Genomic DNA, 11,174 nt, shown 5'->3' on the forward strand with positions numbered 1-11,174 from the left:
TCATGACTTCAGTTTTAGCTTCGCATTTGACACTGAAGCCGGCAGACCTGCGACACATTTCCTCTTAACATTCCCTCTCCGTCCACCCACAGGCAGCGAGGAGGAGGCCCAGTCCATATCGGGCGCCCTGACTCTGCTCCGCGAGCTGCTGAGCTCGGTGGACCAACAGGTTCTGGAGCTGGAGCGGACCCAGAGGCTGCAGGAGGTGCGGGCCAGGCTGGACCCCCGGGCCCAGGCCGAGGTGCGGGGCGGCGGGGTGTTCCGGGGAGGGGAGCTGCTGCGGAGGAGGCTGCTCCACGAGGGGACCCTGCTGTGGAAGACGCAAGGCTCCCGCCTCAAAGGTGTGTGTGTGTGGGGGGGGGGATGCATGGAACTGTGCATATTCAAATAAAGCTTTTGAAGTGTGTGTGTTTGGGTTGTGAGGGAAGGTCTATTTCATGGATTTTGGATTGATGGCGTCATCTTGCTGTGGGGTTGACAAAAAACTGTATGTTTCGGAAGTGATCTGACTGACTTCTCCAACCTTCTCAGACGTCCAGGTGCTGCTGATGACAGACATCCTGGTGTTCCTGCAGGAGAAGGACCAGAAGTTCGTCTTCCCTTGCCTGGTCAGTCGTACAGTCTCGCTCCTCTCTTCTTTCCACTTCACGTTCTCTTCATCCTCGACCTGTTCTACAAATGCTTTCCCCCCGCTAACCCTCCCTTTCTCATGTCTCTCTCCCTCCCCCTCTTTTCCCCGCCTCCCAGGACAAGCCCGCCGTGGTGTCTCTGAAGAATCTCATCGTGCGGGACATAGCCAATCAGGAGCGCGGGATGTTCCTGATCAGTGACTCCACCCCCCCGGAGATGTACGAGCTGCACGCCGCCTCCAAGGATGACAGGAAGAACTGGATGAAGCTCATCCAGCAGACCGTCTGCAGGTAGGCCACCGTGGCACACACACACTCACACACACACACACACACACACACACTCACACATGAATAAGAACACACTGTTGTCAATCAAATACACATAAACAAGGCTTATCCACTGGACTCCACTCACTCTCTATGTCTCTCTCCCTCTCTCCAGCTGTCCCTCCAGAGAAGACTTCCCCCTGATAGAGACGGAGGACAAAGCCCTGCTGCGCAGACTGAGAGGTAGGCCACGCCGTCGCCCTGCCCACCCCCTTTAACACACTCACAGCCCCCAAGAGCCCCCCTAAGCCCCCCCTCTACGTGCCCTCTTGTGGGGTACAGTGGCACCGTGCCTTGCACTGCCGCCTCACAGCTTGAAGGGGCATAGGGGGGCACGTCTTCAAATGAACCCCTTTTCTCCTCCTTCCCGCTTCCTCCGCTCCTCCTCTTTTACCCCTCCTCCTCCTCCTCCCCCTCCCTCCCTAGCGGACATCCAGCAGAAGGACCGGGAGGTTCTGGAGCTGCTGCAGGAGAGGGTCACCCTGTTCTCCGACCTGGCCGAGGTCACGGGCTGCGGCCAGGAGGCGGCCCCTCCCGCCAACTCCAGGAACATGTTCCGGGCCGACACGCCGTACGCCCCCCAGGCAGAGTGTCTGCTCACTGACGCCATCTCCGAAGGTAAATACCGTCCACGCACGGCGGGCAAGGCTGATGATGCGCTCCGGTAATTGTTATCAGGCCTCTAGCTTTCGGGACTACATTGGATCTTTTTCTTTTCCTCTCATCCTCCTTCTCTCTCCCTCTCCCTTTCCCTCTCTCTCTCCTTCTCCTTCTCCCTCTCCCTTTCCCTCTCTCACTTCAGTGGACAGACTCAGTGAACTGCTGCTGGGCTCCAACATCGAGCTCCCGCAGAGCTCCAGTACCAACGGAACCAGCAGTACCAACAGTGACCAGAACCACACTGGGGCACCAGTGAGCAGTGAGTGCTTCATTTCGGCCCATTTCTTTACCGGCTAACTGACTTGCTCCTGCAAACCTTTTAATGCATCCTGAAATATACATACACATATATATATAATGAACGCTTTGACAATATTTCCCCTCTGTGTGTGCGTGTCACATCAACTTCCAGACGGTGATTCCATTTCCATCAATGGCACCCACGAGACCAATGGAAGTCCTTCACCCAAGGTAAGCCATGGTTCCATAGATAAACCAGGCAATATAAGTCTGTCGCAGGGTGGATCCACACCATCATGTTAGACCAACCGTAACACTTTGTCTCTCTGCCTCTCCAGGACAGGAATGGTAACCAGCTCCAAGACAGGTCCCTCAATGAGGTAAGGGCCTCAATAATGCCCATCTCACCCTTCACCTCTCACACCTGCAACAGGTGATGATGCCAACTCGAGGTGGTCTGCAGCATGCAGATGAGTGTGTCCCGACTCGGGGCTTAGGATTCATGTGTGTGTGTGTGTGTCGCAGGAGGTGTGTCAGCGGCTGGTCAATGTCAGTGCCCAGCTTCATGCTTTGCAGGTAAGGCCTGCCGTCTTTACACTGCATAAGAATGCCTGTTGCATTCCGGAGACTCTGCTAGGATTCTGTTGGACCTCTATTATTTATTGTTCTTTTCTCCTTTTTTCTGTCTCTCTCTCCGTCTCTCTCTCCTCCTCCTCTTCAGGCTGCCGTCATCCGCCAAGACTCCATCCTCGAGCTCTGCCCCCGCGAGGGCCTCGCCCCCCCCACCCCCACGCCCGCCCCCCCCGTGCCGCTCCACCCCGTCGCCAAGCTCAACCGCTCCATGTCCCGCGACACGGGCCTGGACGCCGGCACGACGGCGGCGGCCATCGACGACGCGGCCATGCTGCAGAGGCAGAACGCGTTCCTGCAGGAGGAGCTGGTCAGGCTGCGGCCCCTGGAGGCCAGGCTGAGGGAGAGCGAGAGGGCCCGCGCCCTGCTGGAGCAGCAGCTGAGGGAGGCGCAGGGCCGCCGAGGCAGCCGAGGCAGCCGAGGCAGCAATGGAGACATCGGGGACGTCGTCGTGTCTGAGCAGGTGGGACAGGAAGATGGCGACAAACCGCACACGATAGATATGGAAGATCTTTGATTTCGTTGAATCCCTGAGGCAACCCCCCAAAAAAAAGACACCGAAAACCTTCTTACTAGACACAACTATGGTTGTGTGTGTACATTTAAACACTGGGGAAAGATTCATCGAGGCACACGAGGTGCCCATTAACAAGACTTTCTTCATGCTAACTCTTTGCTAACTCTTACCTAATGCTTACTTAGTTTCGATCTCAATAATTTCTAACAGAAAATAAAACATATATGCATGTGAAGCCATTTAGGATATGACTCGACTTAACCTTTGACCTTTTCACCTCGGCCAGGCTCTGCCCAAAAGGAGAGGGAGTGCTGATGGAGAATCCGGCCCGGTCGCGCCATTGGCCTGCCAGGAACCTGTGGACCAATTAGACGGTGTACAGGAGGGCAGCGAGGAGGAGTCTGATGAGGAACCAGACGTAGTGAGGATTTCACCTCGCTCCGACAGCCCCAGAGGTCAGTCAAGAACTTGATTTAAACATTGTTTATCCCTCTGTTTAGATACAGCACCCCACACTTTGCCTGTTGCTCTCATTGTCCAAATCAAGCCCCAATAAAGGAAAACTCTGGTGTTACAAAAAATATAAATTGCAAGATACCCATTATAAATACTTTTCAATCTTGGGGTTAGGGGAAGTTCTGTCGTCATTCAACATTCCTCTACCAAGCACACTGGAATGTTCATTATCATTGTGACAAAGTCCTCCGCCTTCTCTACCACACACAGATAAAATCCGACACACAGACACTCACTCAAACAGACGTTCTTGACAGTATCTGTTTTTCTGAACTTTTGCCTGTGTCATATCTCTCTGCCTATTCTTTAACATGGGAAGCAGGTGTGTCTGCAAATCGTTATCTATCTGACACTGGTTGTTCAGCTGTTTACAGAGTGGGCAGGATTTTACTCAAACCCCTCCCTGTCTCTCCCTTTTCTCTCTGTCTGGCGACTCACCAACAAGCTCTCCTCAACAACCTCTCTCTTTTTTGAGCCTTCTTTGATCTCCGGCAGAAAAGCTGGGTCGAGAGGTTGAAATGCGGCTGTGGTCGTGAAGTAAGATAAGACAGCGAGTCAGGCCTTGTTAGGTTGTTTAGACAGACACTCTCTAAACCCTCTCCTCTATAGCTTCTCAATTCCCTCCCTCCCTCCCTCTCTGTTTGTGTAATGGGTGTGTAATCGCTCTGCCAATATTTAACTTCCCCAATCTGGTTTCACAGTGTCAGTCTTTGTCTTGGAATGTTCATCCGTCCCTATATATGTGTCAACTTACATCCTCTGTTGACTTGATGAGCTTGTTTAATCAGTGATATATTCATCAGTTGGTATTTGCCATCACACTGTTAATCCTATGATCTCACCCTCCCAGATCTCCAAGACATCCCAGAGGAGGCCGAATGCGGGCCGGAAGCACGAGAGTCCGAGGCAGACACAGAGACGGTTCTGAGTTAACGTCAACCCGGGCCCCAGGACCGCAACCTGCACACACAATACTACCGAATAAACCAAACCTGAGAAGCAGACCGTCCTCCAATCAGCCAACCAACCAATCAACCAATCAGATCGTATACTCCTCTTTAGTCAGTTCATCGGATCTCTTTTGTTTGTATTGACATAGGCGAGCCAGTAAGGAATTTTGCGTCTTATGGTTTTCCCTTAGCTCTGAGATGTTGAAGAAATAGTAGTTTTCATGTCATTTTCATTGTGTTATGAGCTTTGTCTTGGGGGATGGATGAGCTTCGTCATGGGGGATGGGTGAGCTTCCCCAGGCCCGGCACCTTCTCTCTCGCCGTAGGAGAGGGAGTGAGGGGAAGACGGGATTCCGAGAACACAAGGATTCGAAAGACGTAGGTTTAGGGTTAGGTTTAGGTATCCGATGATACCCAGTAGGAACTATAATACTGTGTACTGTAACTGCCTGTTGTTGTTTCGTAAGACCTCATTTGAGACTTGCCTTGTCTGGCTGACTGACTAATGCTGAACTCAGTACCGATGGAGGGGACGGGGTTATACTGTATATACTTGTTGAGATGTTTTTGCAGGTCTTAATCAACTCTTGCCTCACCCCACCTCCAAATACTCTCTCTGGAACTTTTATTGATCCTTTTTCAAACAACCAAATGTTTTTATGTTTTTTCCTGTGAAAGCAAGGGTAGTTAGCTCACAAGGAATTTTTTACTTACTTTATATGAAAAGCAGACAGGTGTTTTACTATGAACTGTTACTGAACTACTTACCAAGGACCACAGTGACACAAACATTTCTTGTTTGCTAAGTAAAACCAACAATAACCATTTGGAAGTTGTTAAATGTATTATTAAGGGCTGACTCAACCCCATTAAAAGGAATATATGTGGACTGTTTTTATGTTGATAGGCTTCTGCAGTATTACAGTTGTGTCATTCTATGTGGTGTACACTGCACTTAACGGTTGGAAGTCTGAAGAGAAATTAAATTAATATTCTCTATTTTATAAGTTGAGGTATAGCCTACAGTTTGATAAACTTGGATCAATTGATTGGACACCAACAAACCTTTTTAAAATGTGTAACTTCTCACTTAATATGAGTGTATTACTCAAACTCAAACATACTCAAACTAAAACAGTTTGATGGGATTTAAGGATGTCCATTGAACTTTAAAAAGAAAAGCACACCATTTTATTGTTGAATGCTACAAAATATATCACAAAGAAGTTTTTGTCTGTATAAATATTTGATCTGTTCTGGAAAAAAGAAAATGTTGACTTTGTACATGGTAATGTTGTAATATTATTGTCTTTTTACTTTAATTGTACTTAATATCCTTGTTCGTTTAGTGTGCTGTTCATAAACCTTACAGAATGTAAACGTCTTGGGTGTGTTCATTCTCTCTCTCTCTCTCTCTCTCTCTCTCTCTCTCTCTCTCTCTCTCTCTCTCTCTCTCTCTCTCTCTCTCTCTCTCTCTCTCTCTCTCTCTCTCTCTCTCTCTCTCTCTCTCTCTCTCTCTCTCTCTCTCTCTCTCTCTCTCTCTCTCTCTCTCTCTCTCTCTCTCTCTCTCTCTCTCTCTCTCTCTCTCTCTCTCTCTCTCTCTGTCAAATGACCCATAAAACACTTAAGAAATCCTCAGAACAGGGTTCCGAGTGCATGCAGCAAGTTTGGTGTGAAACCATCAAAGATTTGCTGAGATACGACCCAACTTCCTGTTTGCTGGTTTAATGGCACATTTTTATTGGCTGTATTGGGCAAACGGTGTTGAAAATGATAATTTCATTTATTATCTCATCAACATTGAGAAAAAAAAGTAGAATTCCTTCACTGCCTCAATTCTGAAACTCGATCAGGCCCGCTATTATTTCAAAGTTCAATCAAGATAGTAACGTCTCTGTCAATAAAGGTGCGTCCGTGATCTTTTCAACGTGCCCTCTTTAAGTTCGCAAGCACACTGGATATCTGTTCAGCTGTCCAGACACACCTTAGTGTGGAAGATAGCCTATTACTTTACAAATTTGACACGATATATTTCTCCAGGGAAGCGGATTCTGAATAGAGGCTTTCCAAGTACGTTTATCTCAGTCAGGTGAGTTTGGATCTTGTGAGGCAGAATTGCAAAATATTTCTTTCGAACCAATGAACTACCAATGTATTAACCTTTTATAAATGGAATAATCAATAAGAACGAGATTATCGAATGTATCTAAGAAGCGAGAAAAATAAGTTGTTAAAATAGTCTTCGTGGGACATTTGTTGTTTTTTTAGGCTACATAATAAACACTGTGGACGGACCATTGCCATTTGTTGAGTTCCGTGATTTTAGTTTCGAAGGTTACTGATTTTAGTTTTGAAAACATACGTTCATAACTGTTTCCGACACCTGGGCGTTGAAGGAAGGTATTTTGATGTACCTCACCAACTGTCAGGAAGTTAACTGAATTGCTAAACGTTTTTTCATTGTATTGCTCCTATGTATTGCTCCCACTTGAGGGAAGAAAGGTTTAATGGGAATGGGATTTAATTATTTTGGCCATTAGATTTCGCAAGTGCATGGCATGGTCTGTTTTAAATGTTGAATATACAATAGTGAGTCAATGAGTTAATATCAAATATAAAAGAAATATAAAAAATTGAAAGTTGGATTATAAACTGTCTCTATTATAGTCTGTCACACTTGCTATGGAAGCCCTGACAAAGACATTGGAAGTCACCCTTCCAAAATCCAGAGTAAGTAGACTAGCCTTCATAGTCCAGTACCATATAATAATGAATAACTCATGACTTATACCTACTGACACATAGCATAGAGATCATTCAACATGGAGTTATAACACAAGTCAGCACAAGAAGTAGAGTCATCAAGTCTAATGTGTCCCTCATGTTGCTGTAGGAAATGTGGTGGGGAACACTGGGCACTGTCAGGCCGTTCCCCAACTTCAATGCTGGGAAAGATGCTAGAGAGCTTCATACTGCTCTGGAGAGCAAAGGTACCAGTCAGGTTTGACATGATGATACACTTTGTACATATGTATGTGTGGCTAAGTGTGTGTGTGTGTGTATGTGTGAGCATAGTCACAGATGTGAACACACTGGTACGAATCCTGACTAATCGGAACAATGCCCAGAGACAGAGCATTGCGGACGCCTACCACAAGCTCACACAGAAGGTACATCAGCCGCACTCTTTCTCTCACACATACGTACACATGCAGGGACAACCGCCAGGGCATCACCACGGCAAACCAACATTGTTGTGTCCATGCTTTGCAAAGCTGGTCTCCAGTACCTCTGCTCCCCTGCAGGATCTGTCCCTTGCCCTGAAGAAGGCCCTCTCTGGGGGGCTGGAGGACCTCATGCTGAGCCTGATGATGACCCCGGCTCAGTTCGACGCCCACCGCCTCAGACAGACCATGGAGGTGAGAGGGATGAGCTGTGTGTGTGTCTGAGAAGTGGCTTCACCCTTTCTTTCCCATCTGCAACAATTCGAATGGGTCCGATCCCATGTGGGCGTCTTGTGGTGGACGTGCCTGACTTCTAGTTGGATTGCCCGCGTGTCGTTCCAGGGGCTGGGCACGGATGAGGAGGGCCTGCTGGAGGTGCTGTGCACCAAGTCTCCACAGCAGCTCAGGGACATCACCATAGCCTACAAGCAGGGTGAGACACACTCACTCACACATAGATGCATACACACACACGCACACACACTAACGCCCAGTAAGCTCACACTTTAAACCCTACTCATGCTTGTTTGTGCTTATAGAGTTTGACCGCTACTTGGAGAATGACCTCATCAGCGAGACGAGTAAGGAGTTCACCAAACTGGTGCTGGCCATACTCAAGGTAACGGATACATCCGTTTTGGGATACGAAATAAGATACAGATCAAGTACATGTTCAGGATCAACTATGTATACTGTTGATATACAGTCCATAATACACTTACTTAACTTTTATGTATTGTGGATACATGGATACACATGAATATTGAGCTATTGCACTACTGAGTGAAAGGGATTTTCTTTTAATGTCAACAGAAGGAAGAGACTAACGTAAAGGGCTTTATTAATTACCAACTAATTGATCAGGACACTAAGGTATGTTTCCAGCTTTATTGAAGCAATGGCTTGTACGCCTTTAAAATGCTCTCAATTCCATTTGTTTCACATCAAGTGTGTGTGTGTGTGTGTGTGTAGACTCTAAATGCAGCAATCAGTGGTAAAAAAACAGACTCAGCCCCCTGGATACAGGTGTTAACAACCCGGGACTCAGTTCACCTCAACAGAGGTGAGAAACACACGCCTTCTCTCCTCTCCCCTCCTCCTACTTTTTCATACAAGTCAACAATGTTTAACTCAAAGCCTCTTTATATATTTGGAAGGCGCTATGAAGATAAGTTCAAGCAAAAGGAAAAACATCTAGGGATAACATTGAGTCGCATATCATTCCAACATTATTACTGTAACACCTTTCTCCCTTTCAGTGTTTTCCAGGTTGGAGGATTTGAGAAAGGAGAGAGTGGAAAAAACGGTTCAAACTCACTTCTCTGGGGATGTTAAAATTGGCTTTCGCATACTAGGTAAGATCTGATTAACATCTCCGTGCGTAAGTCATATTCTTTTAAAGGGAACATTCTGATATGGCATATTCATGATGGCACTATCTCAACAGTTTCAAAATTGCTTTTCACTATTTTGAAGTCAGAAAAGTCAGATTACTTTTCTGGCCTGTTTGTTACTGTATTAATTAGCAATCCTCAGTTTTGACATTCATCTTGACATTCACAAGAAAATCAACCTCACGATTCTTACATGTATTTTGTACGTGTGTGTGTATTTTCATTCTTAGTTTGCTGCATCCAGAGTATTCCTGCATACCTGGCACAGAGGCTGCAGAGCAACATTAAGGTTAGCCTGTGTTATGATATTGAGGATTAGTCCCCTTGGTGCGGCTTTATTCATACTTGGCATGGTGTCTGTGTGTGTGTGTGTGTGTGTGCGCGCAGAAAGGGCGTGCTATGCAGTGGATACTCATCAGCCACAGTGAAGATGATCTGCTTTGCGTCCGAATGGAGTTTCGCAGGCTGACCAACAATTCCCTATACTCTGCACTCCAGGTATGGCTTCAGACACATCTTACTAATATGTACAGATACACAATGACTGATCTCAAGTAGTGGCGATTTTTGACCCTTTTTAGGGGTGCTCAAGCAGAATTTAATCTCAGCACCCCTAAAAATAAGAATGCTTTTTTTATAAATTAATATTGGTTATTATCATTTGATGCTGGTAGTTCATGAAGTTAGGGACATCCTTAGTTTTTTCATTCATTCAATATTTTTGCATAATAATACATACATGTATTAATTGTTATCCAGTGAAATTAGGGATTTATATTACCAAGGGGGTTTAGCACTTTTTCAAAGCACTGTATTCATGTCACATTCTCAGTGGGGACTGAGCACCCCTAAAGGTCTGATCCTAAAATCGCTCCTGATCTCAAATACATGAGTCATTGATTCATTTTCTTATCTCCCATCCCTTCTTTCTCACAGAAAGAATACAAAGGAGAACTGCAGCAAGCTCTTCTGGCCTTGTGTCGATCTGAAGACCTTTAAATGAGAAATAAAATCATGTCTAGTTTATCAGTAAATGTCAGTGCGCTTGTTGTCATATTGGTGTGTCTTTGAACCCTGTTAGTTAATGTATTTTGGCAAGTATGTTGTTTGTGATGGTAGAATGAAAAATCTGAATGTCCTTTTACATCTTTCTAAATTGTTCTCAGTAGTTTTGGGCTTTACGTAATCATTACACCTGGGTAAGGCATTTTAGAAGAACCGTTTGGGTTCTCTTCTGATTGTTATGTCTGTGTAAGCTTTCAAATGTATCTGTCTATTAGCAAGCTACATAGATGGAGTCCATCAAATCCAAAAAGTCTCTCTCCAGTCCAGTTCCCTCTAATTGTGGTACAATGTCAGCCAAGAGACGGGTATTAATACCCACCAAGCATCTCACAGCTGGCATTCATGCCCACTGTCCCTCCGCCTTCCTTGGCCAAGTACCCCCCCTTCCCTCCCTCCCAGAAATTTAGTATAGGCTCAAATGATTCTGGGCCAACTGTATCTTTGGTTGGCACTGTGGCGCTTACCTGGTACTGTGCCCCCCCCCCCTTAACAACAAAAAAAGTAGTGGTGCAATTCACCAGTTCCAAACAACTCTGATGTTACTTCCTGAAGAGTCGGTTGTTATAGGCCAGTTGGAACATACCGCCGGACATGGTGTAGCAATTCTTTACACACCGATCGAGGCAATCCGATATTAAAGAGTGTTTTCACTCCCACTCGCATGTGCTAAAATAAGTGTATTATTATAATTATTATAATTATAGTGGAAAAATTACATTAAATAAACCTCTTTTTAACAAAGGTGCAGGATTATTGCATAGTAATTGCCAAAGAAAGAGCTTGTGTGTGTGTGTGTGTTTGTGTTTGTGTGTGTGTGTATTTGCATGCATGTGGGTCATGTACAACTGTTGACCTTGACATTGAATGTCTACGGCTGTCAGGAACACAACTATATCACCTGACAGTAAATACTCTGCTTGCTCCAAGGTGAAAGATGTGCAAGTCTGCTTGTGTGTGTGTGTGTGAGAGAGAGAAGTTTGTACATGCAGTTTAATAATGGATTTTCAGGGGGCGGGGGG

General features: G+C 46.0%; 2 protein-coding genes across 2 annotated transcripts in view; both read left to right on the plus strand.

The window, feature by feature from the left end:
* The window catches only part of LOC146300794 (rho guanine nucleotide exchange factor 2-like), a 39,591-nt gene extending 33,739 nt beyond the window's left edge, over positions 1-5,852 (plus strand). The window contains exons 15-26 of the mRNA XM_084669003.1: positions 93-341; positions 532-608; positions 748-920; positions 1,075-1,142; positions 1,386-1,577; positions 1,762-1,878; positions 2,032-2,090; positions 2,198-2,239; positions 2,385-2,435; positions 2,581-2,952; positions 3,293-3,461; positions 4,373-5,852. Of these exons, the coding sequence (XP_084525129.1) occupies positions 93-341; positions 532-608; positions 748-920; positions 1,075-1,142; positions 1,386-1,577; positions 1,762-1,878; positions 2,032-2,090; positions 2,198-2,239; positions 2,385-2,435; positions 2,581-2,952; positions 3,293-3,461; positions 4,373-4,455 (1,652 nt within the window). The 3' untranslated portion in view covers positions 4,456-5,852. The remainder of the gene's footprint in view (positions 1-92; positions 342-531; positions 609-747; positions 921-1,074; positions 1,143-1,385; positions 1,578-1,761; positions 1,879-2,031; positions 2,091-2,197; positions 2,240-2,384; positions 2,436-2,580; positions 2,953-3,292; positions 3,462-4,372) is intronic.
* Positions 5,853-6,413: 561 nt separating this feature from the next.
* On the plus strand, positions 6,414-10,877 carry LOC146300795 (annexin A2-like). The gene is made up of 13 exons (XM_084669676.1): positions 6,414-6,561; positions 7,140-7,202; positions 7,366-7,462; positions 7,548-7,642; positions 7,778-7,891; positions 8,039-8,129; positions 8,236-8,315; positions 8,510-8,569; positions 8,669-8,759; positions 8,956-9,051; positions 9,321-9,379; positions 9,478-9,588; positions 10,027-10,877. Exons 2-13 carry the CDS (start codon positions 7,155-7,157, stop codon positions 10,087-10,089), a joined length of 1,005 nt encoding a protein of 334 aa, XP_084525802.1. The 5' UTR covers positions 6,414-6,561; positions 7,140-7,154; the 3' UTR covers positions 10,090-10,877.
* Positions 10,878-11,174: the final 297 nt, after the last annotated feature.

Source organism: Hypomesus nipponensis, chromosome 2, assembly GCF_054491055.1.
Source record: "Hypomesus nipponensis isolate SF chromosome 2, ASM5449105v1, whole genome shotgun sequence".
Taxonomy (NCBI): domain Eukaryota; kingdom Metazoa; phylum Chordata; class Actinopteri; order Osmeriformes; family Osmeridae; genus Hypomesus; species Hypomesus nipponensis.